Source organism: Gymnoscopelus braueri (genome assembly GCF_963280865.1).
Source record: "Gymnoscopelus braueri genome assembly, chromosome: 14".
Lineage (NCBI taxonomy): Eukaryota > Metazoa > Chordata > Actinopteri > Myctophiformes > Myctophidae > Gymnoscopelus > Gymnoscopelus braueri.
In genome coordinates, this window is record NC_137619.1 from 33,263,067 (window position 1) to 33,289,598 (window position 26,532).

General features: G+C 42.7%; 1 protein-coding gene across 1 annotated transcript in view; it reads right to left on the reverse strand.

The window, feature by feature from the left end:
* Window positions 1–9,982, reverse strand: part of LOC308100602 (VPS10 domain-containing receptor SorCS3-like) — a gene marked incomplete at its 5' end in the record, with an annotated part of 53,882 nt that extends 43,900 nt beyond the window's left edge. Inside the window, one exon of the mRNA XM_080449669.1 lies at window positions 9,479–9,982. Coding sequence (XP_080305795.1) covers window positions 9,479–9,982 — 504 coding nt within the window. The remainder of the gene's footprint in view (window positions 1–9,478) is intronic.
* Between the last annotated feature and the right edge of the window lie 16,550 nt (window positions 9,983–26,532).

Below are 26,532 nucleotides of genomic sequence, written 5' to 3' on the forward strand. Positions count from 1 at the left end.
ACTTCCATCACACACACACACCCCCCCCCACACACACCCCCCCCCCCCCCCCACACACACACACACACACACACACACACACACACACACACACACACACACACACACACACACACACACACACACACACACACACACACACACACACACACACACACACACACACACAGAGGAAATCAAATGTTCAGTCTGTATGACAAATCCCTGTTGAACACATAGCAATCCAGGACTCTTTGGAGGCCCTGTAATTGGAATGAGTCGACTTTAAATCCTTTGTCGGATCCTTTGTCACGGGTCATCGGTCAAAAGGAGACTCTTTGAGTCTCCTACCAGAAACTCAACCGGTCATCAAATTGGCTTAGGAATGTGACAAAAGCAAAGAAATCTCCATGAATTCAAGGCTTCATGAGGTGTGTAAATGATAGAAAATAAGTAGTTTTTTGGGTGAACTACTCCTTTAACGGTGACTCATGGTCATGGCTGGATGGGACGGGCCGTAGTGACTGATACGGCTGAACATAAAGAGGCAGCGTCGTCAGCTTCATCCTCCTCCAATTCACGTGAATGTGAATGGTTGACTTGTTATGTCTTTGCTGTCTAATATAGAAGTGTAATGGAGTACCGTGCGTGCACATACAGTAAAAAATATGCTTTATAGAGGTCATTCACGGCGTCAGTCAGGGACTCCTGGGGCATTGACCAAGCAGCTGTATTTGACATGTTGGGAATTACAGTGACTTGATTCTACCAAAGTTTCACATTGCAAACCAGTTCACCAGCTAGGGTGAAGGGAATTAACCTGAATGTGGATACTAACTCTATACTAACCTCATCCATGAATCTTTTTCGCCATGAGCATAATCATCACGACATCATTATCCATTAAAAACTAACATAAAATCCCTCAAGTGGATTTTTTTGGCTCAGGTGGTGTAGTGGCCTATTGAGGTTCGATCTATGTCTCTTCTTGGCTTCATGTTGAAGTATCCTGGAGCAAGACACGGAATCTTTAATTGCCCCCGATGAGGGTGTTTCCTTGCATGGTTACCTCTGCCGTCGATGTGTGAATGGGTGTGTGAATAAAATGCCAGGTGCTTGCTCCACATAAGGCTTAACTTATAGTTTGCGTCACGGCCGTGTTGTGTGATAAAAAAAATATGTTGCAATTGAAAAAAGTGTTGATGCTAGTACACAAGAGGTACGAGGAGCTGACATCCCACCAGGACAGTCCTATGCAACATTTAAATTGGCAGCAAGTCTAGATTTCCTGTAATAGTGTTAGTGTCATACTGTCATTCCTGTTTAGCCATTTAATCAATTTCTAGTTTATATTATCAAATTTTTGAAAACAAAACCATGCACTATGTTTATCCCATTAAAACCGGGAAAGCATCTGTCATTTTAGATTTTGAACCTCTTTAACCATATTTTATACTTTGGCTATTAAAAAATAGCAGATATACAAGCTCATAGTGCGTCACTTTGTGCCGTGCAATAAGCTTGTAGATCTGCTATGTTTGAAAAATCGTGAGAATTTGTGCAAATCTTGGAATATATATATTGTTTAAAGCGAAAAAGAATTACTCAAATCTTTGCTTCTGGGGGGTCCCTGGAACAAAACATTTTGAGATGGGGGTCCTTGAGTTCGAGAACCACTGATATAGGAACATACGTTTTTCAGAAAACTGTTAGGATTTAGAAGACATGTGTAGAATCGGCCTCAGGTCTTAATGGGTTATCAAACAGTTTAGTTGGATATATTTTCATTTACAGTACAGTACATTGACTGACAAAGTTTACTCACGGTTCATGTTATTTTCCAGAATGCATATGTGCATGGAAGGGAAATTTATTATGGGCGGCTGTAGCTGAGTGAGTAAAGAGCCGTCTGATAAGAGGTTTGTCGGTTTGCCCACCAATCCGCCCAGTCTATGTGTCAAAGTGTCCCTGAGCATGACACTTATCTCTTACTGCTCCCCGAGCCATATTAATGGCACTGACTGTGCTCCTAATGGTTAGGATGGGTTCATGGCAGAGGACAAATTTCATGTACAGTATGTGCACAGTACACTTCAGTGTCAAATACCCCAAAACCAAAATATGTATGAGAGCTGGTACATGGAATTGGAAGTGAAGGGATTTTTTTTTTTAAATCCGCCTCATGGTTGCACATTAACAGGCCACTTCACGTTTTGTCCTAAAACTCTTGAACCTTTTTTTCCCTTTTTTCTAGATTCCTTGGAACATTACGCAACTTCCCATATAGACCTCACCCATTTCTGCCTGACTAGGTTTTCCATCATTTAGCATTTTACACAAATCGATACAGATTATCTGTGGAGTCATGTGATCAAGATGTAGTATCAGGCTACGAATCTACGATTGGCTTCCAAAGTTTGCGGGCTCTTTTGCAAAAAATGCCACAAATTGGTAACTGATCCGATCGGCCCCGAATTTGAATCACTCTGTAAACAACGCAGAGCCAAAAGTAATTTCACTTCCACCCATAGGGAGAACCACAAATGCTACAAACCGCTGTTCGCTGCAGACACGTGGACCAACCCCCACCCCCCCACCACCAAAATGACCAAATTAGGCACAAATACTTTCCCATATTGTTTGCCTGTAATTAGAGTCACAAAATCGTAAATGTATTCTATTTCTTATGAAAACAGCATATTAAGTTCAATGCAACATCCAATCATCCCATTTGAATTGCATGTTGCGCGGCCTCTATAGAGCACACTTCCAAAACCGCTTACATTTCTGCCCATAGGCGCTACAAACCATCTGCGGTACAAACTACTTCCCCCCCGCTGCTTCCTCATATCCTGACAACCTGCGACTGACACAGCCCTGGTTAGGCAACCCGGTCTGACGGAGATCTGTGCGCAGGAGTGCACTTTTCTAGTTTTATTATAATTTTAACGCTGTTATAAATAATTTAACTTCATTATACTGCTGCTAACCTTTTGACCTTGTTAAATGTGTTTTTAATTTGACTGCAGTGCCTGATAGACAGGGCCAATGCAGTTTGTACAAGTCAATATACATCAACAGGTCATTAGTAAGCCTACAAGGCTACACAAAAAGGGGAAAAAAGAAACAGTACCCAATTGCTCTAATTTTGTTTTATGTGTAATCTTTTGGTTGACATAAATGTGTGACCTTGCATGCACTCTGTTATAGACATTCACAAAGGCTACGGACAAAATATGAAAATATATATATAATATATACAATACAAATTTTAATTGCATCTGAAACTTGTATTCCTGTTTTCCATATTTCACCTGATTGTCTGCACCTCACAAAGACTTGTTGGTGTGCGTTGCTTTTTTCTTTTTAATAATCTCTTTTCCTATTATATAGTTTTTTTTCAAGTTAAGCTATTATTAGAATTTAATGTTTAATGTTTATTTAATCAGGAACCATGTAAAAGATTCTCAGAAGAGAGGAGAATCTTTGGACCACATAGTTGATGGCTAATTTCCATCTGCAGTCCCTGGGAGGGAAGATGTAATATATATAATGCAAAATGCAGTCTAAAATTTACAGTACGTTTGCAGTAAAACTCCCCAACACACACACACACACATGCACGCACGCACGCACGCACGCACGCACGCACGCACACACACACTTGTACTCAAGTACAGTACCTACTGTAAGTACAATTTTGAGGTACTGTACTCAGTTTTTGATATTTCATACCACTACATCTCAGAGGCAAATAGCATAGATTTTACTCCCCTACAATTATTTGAATTACTTATTACTTGTTACTTTGCAGATTTAGATTATTAATAAAAAACATAAGAGAGCTTAATGCAGCACTAAACTAGGGCTTAGCGTAATTAGTACATTTTTAAGCCAATACTTGTGCACTTTTATTCAAGTAAATATTTGAATTTAGGCCCTTTAATTTTATTTTTATTTAAGTAAAGCATCTGGGTACTTATTTCACCACTGCAAGGCATGCACACGCATGCACGCACACGCACACACACACACACACACACCCACGCCCACCCGCACACGCACACGCACACGCACACGCACACGCACACGCACACGCACACACACACACACCAACTTGACTGCCACCTGAGCAGCCACGGTTATCTTTAAACATGATAGTACCTAAAGCCCCTGTGTCGCTCCAGGCAGTGTGCTGTCTCAACACCCAGAGTGTGTCATAGCATAATGTCGCCTGCCTCTCCTGCTTTTCACCCTGACGCTTAATGTGCTCATTTGTTTAGATATTGATCCTGATGGGAGGGACAGATAATACTGAAGACTTAAAATTCTCTAGCACTCCATGGCATTTTGCTGTAATTACTTAGTAGCTTCTTTACAAAAAGAATGCAACCGCATTTGTAAGGGGCAACGGGACACATAAAGCTTGACACTGGGAGACATCTTCACATTTACATGTTAATTGTGACTTGATGATTACCGCAATAAAATGCATAAATTTCATGACCCAAACCCAGCTATAGGATCTGTCCACATTACCATGCTGTGACAGTTATTAAACTAATTAATCACATGCAAACCTGTCAAATTGTATTCTGTGCCTGCTTTATCACTTTGATTAAATCCACAACATAAAAGTGTGTGTATGTGTGTGGGCACACGTAGTGCGCGTGCACGTGTATTCACATGCAATGCAAGCACTTATTAAATATGCGCATCACTTGTGTGCGAGCACATGCGTACTAGCATGCGTCCGTGTGCCTCTGTGTGTGTGCTGTGTGCAGCGGAGATAAGAAATCAAGGACATGAGTGTGCTTGAACCGACCAATGAGAAGCATTTTCCATACTTAAAATGCACTTTGTGAGGCAAAACTACAGCTGAGTGCTGAAGAAGTGCCGAGAGCCCCTGGTGATGTGATGCAAATGGTCCCTGAACACAAATGATTCATGAAAAATGGCACATAGGCATGTCCTTTTGAGAAGTAAGAAGTGGAATTTTCTCTGAATTATTGCTTACACGCAGGGTGCAACTCGAGAGAACCAGCTACTGGCTCTGGCTTCTTGTAGAATCCTGCAGTGTGTCGATCAGCATCCTAGAATCACAGCACAGAAGGGTGCAGCCCTAAAGGCTGGAGCTGCATCGGATTAATGAACAGGCTTATGGGGTTGGTGCCCTGGGGCCCCCAGCTAGCAGGGGACACAAACGCCTCGAGATAAAAAAGATCTAGACGTTTATTATTTGCAATGACTAGTGCTAACACCCAACCCATGTTTAGTCGGCCTTCACTTTTAGAGTATATACTGTATATCGTTGCTGTCGGGCGGAAAATCTCCATATTTAAATGTTTATTCATAAATTAATGCCCTACTTCTTCATACTACAGTGTGACATAAAAGTAGCAAAGATGGCCAATCTACCAGTCCAAAACATGTCGCGCCCGAGTTCCGAGCTTGTAGATCTGCTACCTTTGACCCAAAAAAATCGAATGAAAGTGACAGTAGTTACGTCTGTCTGTGGGTTTTATAAATATTGAACCAATATAAAGTATTAACTAAGTAACGACATTGGATCCATGGGAATGGATCCAATGAATTTTCAAAATCTTCTGTAAAGTAACGGTTTTGGGCATACCAGGTTTCCACCCGAAAGTGACGATATGTGCGCACGGGTGTGTGTGTGTGTGTGTGTGTGTGTGTGTTTGCGCGCGCGCGTTTGCGTGTGTGCCGCATGTACTTGTACGTACGTGCACAGTACATCCTGGGAGCATTGTGACAGCCACTGCTCATACACACAAATCAATGAAGAAAAGCCTCTCAGTGTAGCTAGATTAGCTAGCCGCTCTTCACAATTTACGGGCAGAATCATCAGCCCAATCATGGGTACTAGGCTTATTTATAATTCGGGGACCAGCAGCGAAATAATGCCAAGCGACCGGCAGCATGCTCTTTGCGAGGAAACATTTGGATCAGAGTGTGCCAATGGATAATTTGCATTGAAATTGTGAACTTGTAAAGCATGACTTTAAATAAATCTACTTTACTATGAACTGAATACAATGTTGACAGGCAGAGGCCATGATGTCTACTCAGGTTGACAGAAAGTATTCAATTAAATGCTCAGAGTTAAACTACTGTAATACTCAGGAGTTTACTGTGTATATGAGTACATACATAATCTGACCATCACATGAGTTTTCATTCAACCACATTAAACCCTGTGTCCTTATTTTGAGAACATTTTCCAAAATTATAAAAGAAATTCAAACATTTACACTGTTTGAATAGTTATAAGCAAAATGAGCAGATCTACAAGCTCACAACACATCTTACGCGCTTGTAGATCAACTATTTTTGCTATTCGTCATAAAATGAAGTATTATATATGTTTTAAGCGGATTTTCAGGAATCTTGCCCTGGATTATAACTTAAAGGTAATACTACTTCAGAATGGTCTGTGGGTCATTTAAAGCGGAGGCGTGATGAGGAAAATAAGCCAAATAAAAAGCATTGTTACTTTAACTTCAATATCTCAATGAAACCAGACAGGGCCCTTTCCAGGACTCTGATTCCTGAACTTTTCATTCATTTTTAACAACCACAAACAGCTCTGTGAATTGCGAGCCCACCCCAGCACTCTCATTTTATGGCTCAAGGAGTTTCCCTGCAACCGGTCGTGGCATGCGCAACTGAATGGCTGTCTGCGTAATGAAGCGATTATAAACGCAGGCATCCCCCAGGGCCGAGCCATCTCCGGCGGCGCTGGCATATTCTCTATTTATTCAGATGAGATTATGTTCCATAATAATAACTGCCTCGTTCTGATTAAGTACGTCTATGACATGACCCAGGTGGCTCGTCTGATTCTTCATCTCTGGCAACAAACAACACAACGTAACAGAGAACTGACAGGCTGGGCTGTCTCTAAGCACCTCCGACTTAAACATGACAAAAACCCAAGAGATTTATATCGAAGGAAACAGGAGCAGCTGGCCTCATCTAACGCTCCCCCATCCCCACTCCCCCTTCAGATGACCAGGAGCAAGAGTCCAATTTCAGATACCTGACCACTGAGATTGACCAGAGACTCACCCCCAGCATAATTATGGACACTGGTTCAGCAAGGCACAACAACAGACATCTCTTACAGCTAAAGAGCTATGAATGGGTGGTTATCGTCAATCAGGACACTCATTAAGTGCCCTAACATCCTAGACCGGTCGTCTGTCACCGAGAAGCAAAACCAAGTATGTGCAAGTTGTTCATCACACCCAGCGTCTATAACATCACTGACTGCTGACAAATGCATCACACCAAGCGCCACCAAACCAAATCATCTGCCACAGGCTTTTGTCCTCTGTGTGTGTGTGTGTGTGTGTGTGTGTGTGTGTGTGTGTGTGTGTGTGTGTGTGTGTGTGTGTGTGTGTGTGTGTGTGTGTGTGTGTGTGTGTGTGTGTGTTGAGGGGGGGGGTCTGTGTTCCACATGCCCATAGATGCAGTTTGAAAATATCATTCATCTGCACAGCCACATCTCAGCTCAACAACCATGTTACAAACTGAACACACAGATATTGATCTGACAGATAGTGAATTATTAGCCGAAAATGCATGTCTTGCTGTTGTATGCTTGATGGATCAATTTAATGAGCTCCTTGTACCAGTCAATGGAACATTTTAATGTCCAACCACAACATAATGGCCAAAAACATGTTCAAATCTGTATTATGATCATATTGTCAAGACACCTGCCATCATTGGACATTTGGAACAAATATACTACATGCAGATTTGACCTATGAGAGTCCATCTATTGTTAATATAAACAAATATCCCCTGATGTGAGATACCACATAGGCTCAATCAAATGTTTAATATCAAATACAGTTACTGACATAATGATACTACTATCAGTTCTAGTTTATTCTATCAGTTTTACTTCTTGGATGAAATTACCAGTGAAGTCTCCCTCTTAAGCTTTCTGCCTTTGGGAGTGAGGTGTACAGTATGTGTTCACGCAGCCATTTTATCATTTTCAAGCAGTGTTACATCTATAACATTGGGTTTTGTGTCAGTGATATGACAATAATTATAATTTAGTATCAGCTCTAAATCTTACATGAACTGTAGGCCTTCAAATCACTTCCATAATTTTGTTTTGGGTCCCACAAATCTAGAAAGCTGGCTGAGTAAACTTCAAATGTAAATTATGCATTACAGGGTGTGAAACTTATTGATGTGGGGGAAAAAAGGTATGTAATGTGACACTGTAATACTTCACAGGTTCATTTATAATAGATGAAACTTTGATGCATTTCAATGGAAACTTTGAGAAACAATAACACCACTATATAGACAATAGCACACATAAACACAGATAGATAGATTTGTTATTTATAATAGCCTAATGTTCTGCCTCCTGTATGTATGCTTTGCAATATCTTCATGTGAGAGAAATAGGGAATATGAGAGTGAGCCAGAGAGAGAAAGAGTGTGTGAGAAAGAGAGAGAGAGAGAGAGAGAGAGAGAGAGAGAGAGAGAGAGAGAGAGTGGGTGAGTGAGTGTAGTTATAACCCCAGGACACTCAGTGGTTACTCCCTGACTGTGCAAGTCCACAGTTGATATCGAATCCAATTTGTGCTAGTGAAAATTAAGGAGCCTTAAAAAGCTACGTTATACTACTGACGACAAAGCTATCGCGACGCTTATTCAACCGAGCAATTAGACCCACTAAGTTTGTGAGCCAAATGTCAAAGGCAAAGTCATACTTCATTTGCCAAAAGGTCACAGTCAGTGTGTCTCATCAGTGTCAGATCGTGTCACTTTGGGCGCAATCCCGTTTAATTGCAGCAGCTGCACCTTCCTGTGAATACAAGAACTTGATTATTTCATAAATAATTAATGTGTTTTGATTATGGCCTAATGGTATGTTCAAAATGCTTCCACCTCTCCATAACTCAGTGTCGAGTGGATCGACCTGCTGTGGCAAGCTAACTATCAATTAAAAGTTGTGGGCTGTGACAGATTCTTCATTGTAATTATTGTTTGGGGCAAACTATTGGGCAGAGACTGTAGAGACAATAATATCACACACAGTCAAACTGTAAGTCGGCACGAAACGGCGCGCAATACGTGACTTCTTCACAAAAAAACAATATAGCCTATAAATAAATAAAATGCGGTTATAAAATTATATGATGGGTTTTTGTGAATAAATATTGTGCATTTTTTAGATTTGAATTAGTGACAAAACTGTGTTCCTTCACGGGAATGGCGTTCAATGGGCGACAGCTGTGCGTAATGATGTAGGCTGATTATTAAGCCAATAAACCACCCCACCCAGACGGACTTATTTTATACGGTCTTATATTTTACAGATATTATTAACCGTTTTACTGATTTACACTCTTAATCAAAAAAAGTCTGCATTATTCTTGCACATTTTGTGACAGATTAGTGTCATTTGTGACAGTGTGTTTTTTTTTTGTGAACATGTGAAACTCACACTGCTGTTGTGTCCAGACCAATGGACCATGGCCTGGTTGTGCGCGGAGTCTCCGGACAGCGCAAAGGTCGAGGTGTCCAGCTGCGGCTCGTTCTGCCTCGGGTTGTTGGACGGACCCCTGCTGCTTTCCTCTCCGACGCGTCGATACTCGGCTCTCGGGTTGTAAACACCTTGCGCCGTCTCCAAAGCCCTCTCTCCGGCCAGCGTCTCCCCAGCCGTACTCCTATCCAACATTTCGGCGACGGTTGTAGCCACGCTGCGAGTTTTTCTCCGTCTCCCGTCGCGAATCGTGTCCTCTGGTAAAAACGCCACACGGCTGTCCTCGGACAACGTGTCGTACTTTCCACGGGATGCCACGAAACGCTCGGAACTGTCCGGTAGCTTTTCAGCGCTCGCGTGGTGCGTCCCAGCGTGTACCTCCTTCTTCCCAAGTCTCCTTTCTAAGTCTTTTCGTATTTCTCTAGCGTAGTTTCCCTCCACGAGTCCGGAGATGATCGATTCCATCTCATCGTAACCATTGGTGAAATGTGTTTTGTTGTAGGGCTTTGTTGCCACTTCTCTGACCCCCGTTGGTTGTAGGAGCGCCGTGCGTCCCCCCAAAGGCAGCATTACCTCCGCGCGGTGATGAAGTCTGTTGATCGTTTTCGGAGAACTTATTATCTCCGCGTGTGCCTCTGACTTGGGACGAAAAGGGTCAAAGGCGACAGCCAAAAGCGACAGACAGCGCAATGACCACAAACCGAACATTGTTTTCACCCAAACTGATCTCGGTAGCTATAGGCTACTTTAAATTAGAAGGGAAAAAAATGTGATAATCTGTATATAAACCAATTCAACTGCGCGGGGACATTGGACATCTGAGATAGATTTTTCCATTCGGACCAATAGAACCATGCACTTCAGCAGACCCGCTCTCGTCCAGGACTTTGTCAAAGTGAGGGCACTAGTTGGGGAGGCGCTGCGCATCATGCAAACGCGCCCGACTGACTGCAGGAATTGTCAGAGCCGGTGTTGTGGAGGACAAGCAGGGATCTCCAAACGCTGCATGTATAAACACTCAAAACGCATGATTTTGCCAACCTCAAGGTTGAACAGACCCAGTGGGTGTTTGCTTTTTCTTTTAAATTTTCCAATAATTATTCATGTAAAACTTTATGCCAGCCAATGTTAGCCCAAGGAGTAGACCCCTCCAGGACGTTGATTCCCGGGGAGATATTGCCACAGAAGTAATTCGGAGCTGTTGAACAATGATGATTTTAGGCTCATGGTTGACCGATATAGGCTACATTAATTAAGACAAGAAGTACTGCAATACATAGGCCCATCTACCAAACAGATGATGATGAATCAGTGAGTAGATTAATGTTGCCTACCTATATCTGTTCTGTACTTGACATGTGTTTGTTTTATGCATATTAGAGAGAGAGAGAGAGATAGAGAGAGAGAGAGAGAGAGAGGCAGACAGACAGAGGAGGGAGGATAAAGGACTTCCAGGTGATATCCTTCAGCACTCTTTACAGCAGCCCCAGATTCCTACAGTGTACTGAAAAGGGGAGTTCCTGTGTGTGTGTGTGTGTGTGTGTGTGTGTGTGTGTGTGTGTGTGTGTGTGTGTGTGATAGAGTGAGTGATAGAGGGGAGAGAAAGAATGACAGGCAGACAGACAGATGGATAGAGCCATAGAGAGAGAAAAACAGCACTTTACATCCATGGTCAATGTATTGTCCTTCAGCATTCTAGTCCAAATTCCTCTACTGTACTGTGTTTGATTGGACAGGTGGGGCCAACAGAGATTATATTAGAGGTAAAAAGAGATGCAGTATATTTCAATGAATTCACCTGAGGACTGCCAGATAATAAATCATGACATGATCGTGATAACATCTCTCTCTCTCTCTCTCTCTCTCTCTCTCTCTCTCTCTCTCTCTCTCTCTCTCTCTCTCTCTCTCTCTCTCTTTCTCTCTCTCTGTCAAATCACATGGAACAAGTGTTAATATTCAGTCACACCATTATCATTGGTGGACTCAGTCAACTAAAAGCAAGACGTGAAGTGCCATTTTTATGTAAAAAGACCCAAGATAAGAAATATTTCTTTGAAGTCATGTTCCCTGTCATCTACCTGATGCCTCATGCTCCCACGCCCCACGGCACAATGTATACCTCTGTCAAACGTGTTTTCATCTCATTACAATGTGCATCATTCTGTAGGCTACAGCATCTTTCATTAATTTGCGCTGTAAAAAAAATAAACAACAAAGAGATTTATTTTTTAACTCCCTGTGTTTGAAAAATAGAGTCTTCTTTCAATCAATATGCTATTTGAAAGGTATTACATTCAATTATCGGACTCAACTGAATCCTGATAGGTAATTTTTACTTTCTCTGTTAGTTCTCACTGTGAATTTATCTCAATCTTTCAAAAGACAGCAATATTTATTTTTCTCAGAATTGAAGGGGGGGGAGTATGTCATCATACTCAATGATAGAGAGCCAAATGCATGTTTATATTTCATCAGCTATAGCCACAGTCCAGGAGGACACTGAGTAAGGTAGATTTCGATTTTCTTAAGGGCTGATTAGCATGTCTTTGGATCACAAGAACAGGACAAATAAAAGAGCCTATCCAATTAAGTCTATTTAATGTGAGGGCAGATGTGAGGTAGATTAACTGGAAGCAATAACTTCACTCTGTCAAGGTTACGTACATCTATTCAGGATCTGTGAGTCTTTCAGAGGTAACCACAAAGAACTTGCAAGAACATGTGAAGCAACCTTTGCAGTTAGTTATTTATGAGGAGGAAGGGAAAAAATCCTGCAACAGTCAAGTGTGAAATATTACTTAGATGTCAAAAAATATAAAATAAAAAAACTTTCAAAGTCCTTGAAAGTCAAGCACGCCGCGAACCAAGCGGAAAACAATACAGTGGGTGGATAACATTAGGGCTAGGACCCAGCATTGGCTGGTTTCTTTGATGAAAACCACACCACTACATCCACAGACAGCACAGAGCAGCAGTCGGAGGGGGGCAGCCGGTGGCACCCACCCTCAGAGGGCGCACTTCTTGGCTACTGTTTTCCTGCACGGCTGTACAAACAAATTGAGATTCATACAACTGAGGGCTCCAGGCAGCAGGTGCCGCTACTGTTGTGACTCTCTCCCACATTGACAGCTCTCTCTATCCATCTCCGCGGGCCAATCCCGCCAGAACGCCTCTGCGACGAGAGGGTAATTGGACTGATCACACTCTGTTTACCCATTATGCTAGTGAAATGAAGTAGGTTGCTCCCAAGCCCACTATGATATGCCTTAGAGGGAGGAGCTAGGGGCCTCGTCCATCAATGACACATCTTTTAATCCGTGCTGAGCTCGGACCTTGAGGCCGTGGGAGCATTGACTGTGTGCGTGAGTGTGAGAGTGAGTGTGTGTGTGTGTGTGTGTGTGTGTGTGTGTGTGTGTGTGCGTGTGTGTGTGCGCGTGTGAGAGAGAGTGTCTCTGTGTGCGTGTGTACTGTATGTGTGAATGCATTTCCCTTGCATGTATACAGTAAATGCGTGTTTGAACAGAGAAGTGGCTGTGGCATGTGCCTGTGTGCTTCCATAAAGTATGTGTGCGCATCCATGATTGTGCTTAATCCTAAACGATTGCATGTCTTCTGGCACATTACGGTCTTCTCTTTGCTACTTGTGAGTGAGCCCTTGTGAAAGAGAATATAAAGGAGGGCCCGCACACATGGAGCGCTCATTCAATTCTATACCCCAGAGTAGATCATTAGCCAGATTATCAGATCTAATCGTCTCAATTCTGCCGGCGCATAACTTAGACAATTCAGTCCCAACTGCCTCTCCTCGGTCTGTCCCGCCTCGCTGAAGACAGGGGAGCATACCCAGACGCTTTCAGGACAAAAATCCCATTTGTGCATCCACCGTCTGCATCCCGAGCTTGTTAGTTCCAACACTTCAGTGATCCCGGCGGAGCGAATGCTCAGGCAGTAGTTGGAACCATAATGGCCATCACCCAGACAGCTCCTATTCTCGCGCAGCAGATGAACAGAAAGGTGCACTCCTCCCTGTTGCTACCATAGTCACACTGTTTAAAAGTAGGAGGGGGTTCTTTTATTGCAGGTGGAAAAACAATTATGGATTTTTTAAAACCTTCTTCATAGTCTACATAAAAATAAAACTGCTTTAAAATGAGGTTGAGAGAAGCAGTTTTGCAGTGTGATGAACTAGCCCGCACACAGACAACACTGTTCTTTTTATTTGTGAGACTCTGACTCGCCATTTTCACTTTAATGTCCTTGATCTCTACTCTGTAGACTTCCCTGAACCTAAATGAGTGGAAAATGCCTGGTTACCAGATGGGCAAACCTGTCAAAAATATCAATACAATTTACTTGATTTCCTGCAGCTGTTATGCAGATGCACATCGTTATTATGAATCAGTATCAGTATCCCCAGAGGAAATACATACACATTTACCCATACCCATTCAGAACCTTGTGCCACCCCACATAAGGAATTTATTGTGACTTGGGGATGTAATGATAGAATTATAAAGCAGACCTACTCATCTCTAATGAACACATTTTGTTTACTGCTATTGGAGATCAAATACCATCTGCTGTTAAAGGGAAACCGTTTAACCCGCTTAGAAGACACTATCTACCAGAGCTGTGTCTTAAAGGTTTAATGACATTCACTTTTACACCACATTCAAAGTCTTTGTCCTGGTCCTTCAAAAGTGTACAAAAAGTTTTAAGTGAAAATTCCATTCCAGTGATCCATGGCAGGTGTTTTTCTCTCACATTTCTAAAGCCTTTTCAACTGCAATGAAAAAATAAATCTTTGCCTGCGGGTGTCGCTGGTGAGGGATTTTGCCTGTCAATCATCGCCTCTGCTCCGCCCCCCCCAAAGGAAAGGATAGGGGAGGGGAGGGGCGAGGAGGAGAGTGGGCGGGATTATTCGACAGTGACCTCACTGTCGAAGGGCCAAGCTCAGATTACTTTTCAGCCTAATTATTCAGAAAACCCCAGACCACAGAAAATCCACTGAATGTTCTAAGTTCAGGTTTTTTGGGTGTAATTGAGGTCATAAAACCCCAAATAAAACATTGGAAAAAAAAAAAGTGAAAATGAATGTCATAGAACCTTTAAACCACTTAAACCCTTTATTCTTAGTTGACCAGAGTCCCCCAGGGCTCTATACTAGGTCCACTAGTTCCCTCTACACCAAATCTCTAAATCGAAAATAGCTGATCTACGAGCTCGTAACAAATGCGACACATTGCAAGCTTGTAGATCTGCTATTTTCGGGGAATTGGCGCAGAAAAAGTACGCAAGGGTTCATGAGTTGCTGAATATCTCTTACTGTCCTCAATTGCAGGAAACTATAAACAAGAGTCTGTCCCAAAAAATGGAAAGGGCAACTGTAGGCTAACCTAAGATATATGTTCCACTTGAAGTACATGAGTGGCTGTAAGATGAGGTTCATCTAAAAATAAAACTCGTGAAAAATGATTCTATGACTAAACCAGGCCAAACAACAGTTCTCTAAGAGGCTGGAACAACAATTCTCTGCCAACGGCTCCTTGTCAGTCTGCAAGTAGCCTCGGAAACCCAGGCTTTTTTTTTTGTTACAAAAGAAAAAAAGCCTGGGGGAGCGATGCAGGAACGATGGTCTTGGACCTTGTTATCTCCTAACCAATCAGAGTGCAGAGGGGCGTCGCTCTAAATTAGGTGACGTCAGCGTGCTCCCTGCACAGGCCGAGGGGGGGAGGGGAGGGGAGGCGGGGACATAGATTGGTGAAGCAATCGGAAGCCACGCACAAATCCAGGCGGCTGTGTTTGGGTCCGCCCTTCAAGACCATGGATTGAGCTCGTAGCCTCAGGCTAGTCTGCAAGAGACTACGAGAGGTCACCACACCAGCAGCTACTGTAAATAACAGACCAAATCACCCCACACTGGTAAAGGGCAAGTTTAGATTCAATGAAACTTTGCACGCTCATTCCTAGTAGGCCAAGGAAGAACCTCCACCCCACATTCTTAAAATCTGCCTCATAGTGGTACTATAACAGGGCGCTTCACCTTTTGGCCAATCAACTATGAGGCAACTGCCCATGACCTCCTTCAAAACACCCATTTTGCAACTACTACTACACATTTTGTCCAAAACTCACACACATCAATTCACAATACACATGATCTCTGGAGTAATGTGATATACCTGTCAGATTTTTCAGATTCCATTCCAATTGGCTATGATTGGCTTCTCAAGTTTGTGGGAGGGGCCTGTTTAGCAAATAATTTCATAAATCCTGAACCCAAGGGCCTCTGTAGAGCGCACCTCCAAAAACGCTTTCACTTCTGCCCACAGGGGATGCCACAAATGTGAACAGGTTCACCGTCTGTTGTACCCCCACGCAGCTTCCCCTGGGTAAGCGAGCAGGCCTGGCAGAGACCTGTGCTCCGAGGAGTGCACTTTTCTAGTTACCTTTGCACTCTATATAGTTTTTGGCCTGCTATTTTGGACAGTCGGTCCATGATCTGTCCATCTACCACTTTACTCCCAAACTACTGTTTGCATTGCCTTGGAATTTGCTGTGAACTTTCAGTGCGCCATAGAGCAGTGGCCATCAGGGGGTGTCCCCAGTTCAACTATGATTATCTTGGGGGGTCACGGCCTGAAAAGTTTGAGAACAACTGCCATACAGGATGAACCCACTGTTACTGTTCGAGACAGGGAGGTGTAGAACTCAGGTGCAGAACAACCAGGCACAGGCAGAGCAGATCGAATACAAGGGATTTATTAACCAAAGAACAGAACCAGGAACAAACAGACACAGGAATACACAAGGAGACTAGGAATACAGAACTAGAAGCAAAGATATAATAATAGGAAATTCCAACACTAGGAGCTAGGAATAAACACTGACATACATTTACAACCGAGCACGCAACAGAAAACTCAAGGGCAATAACTAGCCTGGGACTAACTAGACACAGGTGAACACAACTGACAATGAAGAGGACACAGGTGGAAACACTGGCAAATCACAGGACTGGTTAGACAAGAGAGGTACAGAATAGCTAATGAAAACAGGCAACAAACTACACAGAACTAGAAGACCAAACAGAACAGGAATACATAAGTAAAAGTCCAAAACTAATAAACACTAAGTCCAAGGACCGTGACACCCTAATGATTTTGGTGACCACCAAATTTCGCCAAAATTTGCACTTGCACACAGGATATTTCAAAATGTAATGGGCAGATTGCCACCGCTATTCCCCCCAACCAACACCCCCCATACCCAAGCCATCCATACCCACCCCCAGAACATAGGAGATAGGGTCCTAGAGACTCACTACAACAAAGCTACCCCTCAGAGAAATGTAGCAAACTAAGCTACAGTAACATGGCAAAAGTAGTTTGAAGGTTTACATTTTTTATTAGATTTTTTCAACATTGAACAAACTTCATTCCAAGTCAATGCTATCTCACTCAGTGATGAATAAATCTGTCAGTCAAACAGATAGGCAGGCAAAAAGAAATACTGTGCAATTGTTTATTAAACAATAAGCTGTGCTCTCTGCTCTCACTGCTCCAAAACCAATTTTGCAACAAAAGACACACACACAAACAACGTGTGCTCCACATAACAAAAAGCAGGTGTTGAGTGTTTGTACTGCACAGCATGTTATCTATATATGTGTGTGTGTGTGTGTGTGTGTGTGTGTGTGTGTGTGTGTGTGTGTGTGTGTGCGGGTGTGCGCATGTGCGTACGTGCATGTCTGTGTGTGAGGGTTTATGCACATGCATGTGTGCATGTGTGTGATTGCTTATGCACCTGTGTTTGCATGGGTACGCTCAATTTAGACTTGGGCACATTTTGCAGAACAAACTGCAAGTTAACTCAAAATAAATAACTAAAGTCAAACCACAGTAACAAAATAATAAATACCTGTCCCAAAAAGTAACAGCATGGTTTTAAAAAGTCCCAAATAACTCTCTCTGTGTGTGTGTGTGTGTGTGTGTGTGTGTGTATGTGTATGTGTATGTGTATGTGTATGTGTATGTGTATGTGTATGTGTATGTGTATGTGTATGTGTACTGTATGTGTATGTGTGTATGTGTGTGTGTGTGTGTGTGTGTGTGTGTGTGTGTGTGTGTGTGTGTGTGTGTGTGTGAGGAGTGGGAGGCAGCGTGCACAAGTGCACACACACACACACACACACACACACACACGCACGCACACGCGTACGCACACGCATGTTGACACGCACGCACGCACGCACGTTGACACACACACACACAGACACACACACACACACACACACACACACACACACACACACACACACACACACACACACACACACACACACACACACACACACACGCACACACACGCACACACACGCACACACACACACACACACACACACTCAATCATCAGCTTCTACCGGACTCCCTTTCTGACCTGGGGATCACTGGGATGGCACTCAAAGGTTTGCTTTCATCCCGCACTGCACCCTCTTGACCGGGGTCCCCAAGGGTCTGTACTTTACAGGGCCTGTAAAGCTCATTGAATTATGACTCAACTGTTGTTCTCCTTTCCTCCCTCTGCCACACAGGTTGAAGAGCGCATCGCTGCATGACTGACATCTCACAGAGGATGCCTTCTCACCACCTCAAGCTCAGTGCAGACAAGACTCAGCTTCTCTCTTTCTTTACAATATCTTTCCGTTTCCATTGACAATACCCTAGTGGCTCCTGTTCCAGCTGCCAAGAACCTGGCAGTGGTGCTGGACATTCAGCTGTCCTTCAAGGCAATCATTGCAGCGATCTCTCAATCCTGTAGGTTTGCACTGTACACAGGGATTAAAGCAACAACTACTGTACAAAGATCTCAGGTCTGAACATTATTGTCAGGCCAAGTCCCAATCTGCGATGTGTGTGCAAGTTGCAAGTGAGAACAGAACATGTACAAGAGTGCTAGTTTATAGACCCCATTGTTTTTTGACAGCCAACATTCAAACATATTAGTAAGGGAGAACATTTGACCTTTCTTCTGTTTTAATTTGAAGGTTCCTCTCTTCTTTACATTTGATGATATCATCTTAAAGGTGCATTCTTGTCCTCGTTATTAACGAGTGGTTGAGTGATAGTAAAGTCAGGTCATGTTCCACTACAAACATAATCTCTCAAGAACAGATTCTGCACTGCGTTGGAATCTGTCGGGGAGGTTCGTCATAACGTGTGCGCATTCAGATCAGGAAGCAGGCCGCGCTTTACCCAATCAAATGTAGTGGGCGGGATTCACATGTCCGTCGATCTTTCCCCCTCGAAACAAACCCAAACTAATTTAACAATAGCGTCCGCGGAGCAGACAAAACCACGGAAAGATAGTCACATTTTAACTTACTCTTTCATCATAGAAACAAGTGGGCTTATAACCAAAACGATCCATGTTCTCTGGGAGAAGTGGTGTTAGTGTTCCGTGTAGAAATATTGTTAGTGGGAATGAAAACATAGTGGCACCCACCGGAAGTGAAAGCTGAAGGCAGACCTAAACCCCGGTTTCCTTGCGCACTGGTGTTACGTTTTCTTCCGCCCAGAGCCAACAGACATAGAACAAACAGCAGAGGTCGCTGTTTTTCATTTTCAGTTGGACCTGGGTTCCCAGATTGCTACAAACATAATATACGCACTTTATGATTGCACACACAACTGACTATAGATTCATGTGCTTCCATTTAAGTGGTTGTCACACCAGGAGAGCTGTATGCAGGGTGAGATTGATTGGGTTCTGTCTTGATCCCATGGGGACAATTCAGTCGCCAGAGGGGGCACAGCAGTTAAGGTACAGATACAGAGTGAGAGAGTAAAACATCACCAAAAATTAAAAACCCACAATAAATAATGAACAATTGTCCGTACAGTATTGTACAGTGTTACTACAGAGTCTATTTATCTATCTTCTCAGTTCTCACTTTTCACTGTTTTTACTATACCAAGACCATCTCCATTTATTTCTGAATGCAGTAAGACATTCACTTTTGATAAATGACTCCAGATTTTCACCAACATCAGCTCACATGCTCCGCGGTTTTAACATTGAAGCATACGTTTAGATTGTCAATTTAGCACTGCGTGAGTTTATGGTCAGGAGTCGGGACAGCCATTAACCTCTATAACAGTCGGCAAAACTGAAAACTTTAACAACAGCTGGAGGATCACACGCTTGCTCACCAACGAGTCTGTCCAGCTCATTATCCAAGCCTCAGTGATCTCCAGGCTCGTCTAATGCAACTCCCTCCTTACTGGACTGCCAGCATACTCACTTAAAGCACTTCAACTGATCCAGAATGCCACACGGGTCCGTGTACGTTCTGGCAGTTGGATTTTCTCCACAATTTTTCACATGTCCACCCTTCTGCGTTCCTTTCACTCGCTTCCAGTTGCTACCTGCATCCAATACAAAACACTGGTGATGGACTATACAAGGCAATCAACGGCAAGGCAATACCTTCAGGACATGATCCACCGCTATACCGCTTCCCTCACACTTTAGATCAGCCACTCTTAAGATCAGCTAATACAGGACATCTGTCAATCCCTTCCCTACGAAAATGTCACCCCTGAAAAAAAAAATGAAATGAAATGAAAACATGAATCTCCTGGCAGAGATTTTTTATTTGAATTCATTTCAAAGTGAGAATTCATGTCAAAGTGAAACAGACAAGTATAATATCCTGTATATTGTGCATATTCCTACGCCTTTATTGATTTTGTCTATGCTTGAACAGATGGCCAGTGTAGAGAGACAGGAAACCAAGTGCAGAGAGAGAGAGAGAGAGAAGAGACATACATGCCAGACAAGATTGGAGTCGTATTCAAACCCCGGTCCTCACACTCACAAGGAGAATACTCTATGGTCTGTGCACTAACTGGCTGAGCCACCGGGCACCCCTACAGCCATACCTTTTGATCAGCAAGATAAAAGAGATATCAGTCAACTTCTACATCATTAGATGGTATCATTCATTTTTGACACAAGTACAATTACAAGTGCAATCAACAAGATCTCCTCAGGCACACAGAACATCAGTATACAGGCGCTCCCCAAGGTTCTCTAAGGCAAGCTGTCCTATTCTCCCTGTATACAAATGAATGTGTGAGCACCGAGCAGTGCACATAAAAACTGCATTGTCCAATTTGCAGACGGTTCAGCCATCCTTGGCCTGATGAATAAAGGAAATAGTGCCCAAAAGTGTCCAAAAGCACACAGATCCAAACAATAAAATGCCAAGTGCTGAACGGAAGAACATGTTAAAACCGGAAAATAGAGTCTGCATACAGGATCATGCTCCCATCGATATTGATTATATTGCCACTAAGGGTGATGTTCTGAGAACCAAGCTGTTCCCCAGGCAAAGAAAACCCACAGGCCACAGACTGCTCTCCTGGTCCTAATAGGATCATCTGAATGCATACAATGGAATGACAAAGGGATACTGTACACACTAGACATTAACCACTTTAACCCTATATACAAATTTGACTGGGGACCCCCAAGAGTCCTTTTTTCCCAGTCTACACCAAATCTCTTTGCTGAAAATAGCTGAATGTTTGCCTGTTATGACACGTCCAGAATGATAAGGTTTATGTGGATAAGTAGATCCAACATTAAATACTACAGTGCAAACATGCTCAGCATGTTGGTAAACATAGCATGTAAACAACACACTGTGCAAAGTAAGATTGCATAATAAAGCCCCACCAAATATGTACAAAGCTCTACTGTACTCTTCGAAGAGATGATACACATGCATGTCAGGTCCCAGACCTTATGCATTACTGTACCTACAGTAGCATAATCAAAACAACTTGAATATCCTGTGATTATGTCATGCAATACCAAGAAGAAAATTGTATATATTTTGACTAATTCAGAGGCTCCTCTACTAGCATAAACAGGTGGTAATATCTAGAAAGGCTGAATAAAGGAAGTAGCCAATCTGTGACATTCAGCATTTTGTGCAGTGGTGTGACAACTATTTCCTGATTTTGAATGTCAAAACCAAGAAAAAGGGGAAAAAATTATGTTTGACTGGCTTTGGAGACCACATACAAGTGGTGATCCATGACACATACAAGTATTTACAAATTCAAATGTATTGCAACCTGAGCTGGACCACTCATGCAGAACATGTGTAAGCCTCTAGAGCAGCGTTAAGGGGTACTTGGAGGTACACGAGAGAAAGTGGAAAGCTGAAGAATGTGTTTTACTGTTATGTTTGTTTTATGATAAAACATTGACAAACTTTATGTGATGTTATACGATGCAGATATTTCCTTACTATTTAGAGAGCGCATTATTGAGATTAAGATGAGCCTAGGTGGGTTCACAATGCTCGCACACTGATTGCAATCAAAGTCCATCCGGTTTCAACACAACACTCACTTTCAACAATTCAGGTGACATTTCTGGAGGCTCAGCATTAGAGGTTGAACAACAAATGAATGAACTGGGGCATATTATCCATTAATAGTGCAAGTCTTGTCCATTGAAGTCATCAGCCAATTTGCCATATATGATACAAAACGTAAATTGTTTTTTTTTGCGCTGAAACGGCATATAAACTATTTTTTTTCCATGCAGTTTATTTCAATAACCTGTTTATTTCAGCTGATGAATATTTTCAAATACAGTGTACCTCTCCTCACATAAGAATGTTATGAATCCATAGCCTCCTGCCATTCTTTATCTGTCTCTGCGCAATGGACAGCCCTCAATATCCATTTTAGAGCTCCGGGGCAAGACGCACAGGACGACAGTGTCTCTGTCATCATGCTTTAAATAGATGGTTTAAATAAAAAGCATTAGCAATGTTCTTTATTTAAAGAAAGAATGAGCTGATTATTAAGTTGATATGTCAAGATATCACAGATGTGTCTTGGACATTAATTTAAATCAGGAGACATTGCATGCCAGTTTCCCTGTCTCCTGAAATCATTAGGCGATATCACATTATAAGTGCTGCTTGATGGTTGCACACCCACTTTTCCTCAGCAGATTGTTTGTGTCCCCTCACACCATCATTTAAATGCCAATGCGCCATGGTTCAAGTGCACCTTAAAAAGGTAATGGGAGCCGACACTGTGATTGGTTTATTTAATATAATGCCTAAAACACACCCATGACTAATTCAGAATCTAAATACAACCTCTTTGCGCCGTGCGCCACCTTAGCGCCCAGATAAGCACCATCTAACTAGCCAAATTGGCAGAGAAGCACCCCCAACGCAATTGCACTCTGCGTTCTGTGCCCAGAACGCCCCATCGATCATCTTAATAGTGCCATCAGAGTGTTAGTTGAACAGAAATTGAGGATGCTCTTATACCGTACAGTAATTAAGAGTATAATAAGATTTGGCTTGCATAGCGTAGTTCAGCAATCCTCTGGTCCAGTTGTGAGTAAAAAAGATCTCCTAGATGGACCACACAGTCTTTAGGTAATATGAGTAAGACAACAGCCCTCCCTACAAAACATTTTTGAATAGTCCATGATCAGACAGACCCAGAAAATCATACCAGGCCCCTCACACATACTGTATAATGAATATCAACACCTTCCATCTGGCAGGCGGTATAGGGTACCCAGATGCAGACTAAATAAATTCAAAAACCCCAAATTCATCCCCTTAACAATTAGTGCTCTGAACGAAAATCACCATGTGATGGCATGTCTGTCATAATGTACTGTAATGGTGTAAAGATGTCATGTCATTGTTTTTGTGTAATGCACTAATGCACTGTGTGCCCAAGCAAGTTTTTCCACTGGGATAATACAATTCTATCTTATATATATCTTATATCATATTTTATATATCTTATCTTTGCTAAAGTGGGTTTGTGTGAGTTTGGATATGTCTATCTCGGTGTGTCTCTGGCAACTAAAATGATGAAAATAGCACAGACGACCACGCGCCATGCTATATAGCTACCAGTTGATTTTGTCTAAGCAGGTGGGCGCTTGACGGCGCAAATTGTGATCCTCTCCAAAATTGCAGTGACACCCCCTACTGCACCTCTCCTCCCATATCGGTGCATGGTGAGGCCCCCAAAATATCAAACTCAAGGAAAAACACACTACTGCACCTTGGGAAATTGTCAATTTCGCCCGTCCGCTGCGCACCTCACATCAAAGTGCCTGCCCTGTGCCAAAATATAGCCCTATGCAGTTACACAATATTTACTCTTAAGACATCAAAGACGACCTTGAAGCTCCCACACAACACCGGCAATAGTCCAGCTCCTTGCAACTCTAGCCTACACTATCTGTCATCTAGATAGATAGATAGAGCCACATCTTAAATATCACAGCCCACACGGTCATGCCTGTCCCAGGTGAATGCACTGTTTTAGCGCTCAAAAAGATACATCCAACGATGACATTCAACACCTAAACAGGTATTTCCAGAAACAGAAAAAAAATGAATTTTCAAGCTGTCTGAAATACAATGCAGCAAATCCTTGTGCTGACAGGACAAAGATTCATTTATTTTATGAACAATAGTCACTTAAATCGAATTTCTCTTAGTTGGACTTGCATTGCATCAGTCCAAAATGTCTTGGTATTCTGTTGTTTAATTAATCAATTTTCAGCATTACTGAACACACTGAAAAAGTTCAAAGGTGTGGGGCAATTTGTGCTGCGGCTTTGAAGTACATCAATCTGGGCCTGAGTGTTTTATTTAGAACATAATCCAGTGATAGTGTTTTTTGTACCTTGTTAGCCGGTGGCTAACTGGAATGGAACTCTGGAATCTGCATTGTGAAAATGTACTTGACGTGGCCGCCAGTTACCACATGATCTACAGGATTAACGCTATGCCACATAGCCATTGACCATAGAAGAAGCGACCCCCTTGCAGCGCTTTTATACTCTCAGGGCCCTGTTTGACCTGAGACATGCATGCATGCAACTGATGGGCATACTGACAATATCCAGAGACGAAAAAAGACGTGCATAGTCTTTGCCTACCTGGTGTGTACCAGGTATCTTGGGGGACTAATATCCATATCGGTTTCTCCTTTATAAAATACTGACTGATTAGTCAACTCATTTAGATTATTACACATACTGCCAGGTGGTTCATCGCCAAACATCATTGAACCATTTTGTTAGGTGCTTACGTAGTGTTTAAAACTTGGGAGCGATGGACTTTCGCCTTTCATAGTTTTCACAGTGTACTGTATGTGAAGCATACTCAGAGTAGATACAACCCAATCTTATAGATAATGTTTGCCAAGGACAAGCCATACAGACGCATCGACGCAAAGAAATTACTGCTGTGATCTCCTTGGCAGGCATCTGCTCAGGGTCCGTTTTGCGTCCGCGTGGACATGTAGCGGACCCAAAGCACACCCACATCCGGCAAGGTCGGCGCAGCAGTCAGTTTTTGTACGTCCGTCTGCATAATTTATTTGGCAAATATGAATTGGGCTTATTACGAACTGGGCTAAACACTGAGAAATACTCCACATACAGTAGGACAAGTGCCAGATGTACAGTATTAACTGCATCTTGTTTCCTCCCCAGATTATCTATGTCATCCACTATTGGCGATCTGTTTGAGTGTTCTCTAGATTTGTTGATTACAACTCTGCACCTCCTACACTGTCTGGCAAATGCAACAGATCGCTTTGCGACGCGTCGATCATCGCGTTCAGGTTTCCCTCTCTCTCTGATTGAGCTCTGGTCTACTAACACCTTGGTCTGAATATGGAAGAATTTTTTTTTTATCACAACCACCCAGCCAATCACACTGTCTTGATGGCCGAACAAACACTGACCAGGTGACTAGGTGACCACCTAAAGTTATGAGACCAGACCACCCAGATTTACGTCATTTTGTAGTTATCACCTCCTAACCCCTACATGCTACCATCCACCGGCCCAACAAAGTTTGGCGGGTGGATGGTAGCATGTAGGGGGGGATAGAGAGAGATGTTAATGTGTCATGTTAATGTGTTAGACATTTTGTAAGGGAACTTAGGTAACGCACATCGACTGGTGGGTGCTAGGCTAAAGAGGCTTCAGTTCAAAAAGGTAGAGCCCACACACCAAAGCAGGTAAAAGGTACTTCTTTATTAGCTGACAACTTTTCGATCCGTTGTGGATCTTCCTCAGGTCATGTGAAAATGCACACCGGATTACTTCCTAATAATGATCAAGGAATTTGTTTTAAAAGGAAGAGTCGCCGACGTCATTTTCTCTATCCTGCAATTCCAGCTGGCAGATTTGTCGCACTGGGTGGCAGACTCACACCGGAAGTTGGTGAAATAACATTGGAGTCTATGACAGCTTATGAACAAACACCATTTCTGAACGATTGAGACCTATATAAAATAATCGTCTCAGGAAAATAAAAGAAGACATATCACACATTGTTGTCTCCGCCAGGCCGAAAGGCATGGCGAGAGAGTATGTTTTTTACCCTGTCCGTTCGTCCGTCCGTCCGTGTGTCCGTGTGTGTGTCCGTCCGTCCGTCTGTGACCAGCTAATCTCCGGCACCGTTGGCTTGATCGCAGCAAAACTGTGCACAAACACTCCCTGGATGCCAATTCAGAACCTCTGCCCCAAATATTTCTCATGGCCCTTTTATAGCGCCACCAGGAGGCCGATTTGTGCAAAACATATTTTTTGACAGCACTCCTACAGATTTTGTCCAAATTTCACGCAAATCGGTCACATGATCTCTATAGTCATGTGATCAAGACGGATGTGTTTGATTTTTCATATTCTATCTTGATTGGCTAAGATTGACATCTAAAGTTTGCATTTTTGGCTTACAAAATTCCGCAAATCATGAACGCACTGTCCGATAGCGGTCAAACTTTGCACGCACATTCACACTATGTTGAGGAACAAATGCCACCCTTTTAACATTGGCCTGTTATAGCGCCACCAGCAGGTCTAATTTAGTAAAACAAATGTTTTTAACAAAATGCCTCAAATCATGAATGCAGTCAGGGTCCAATTGTCGT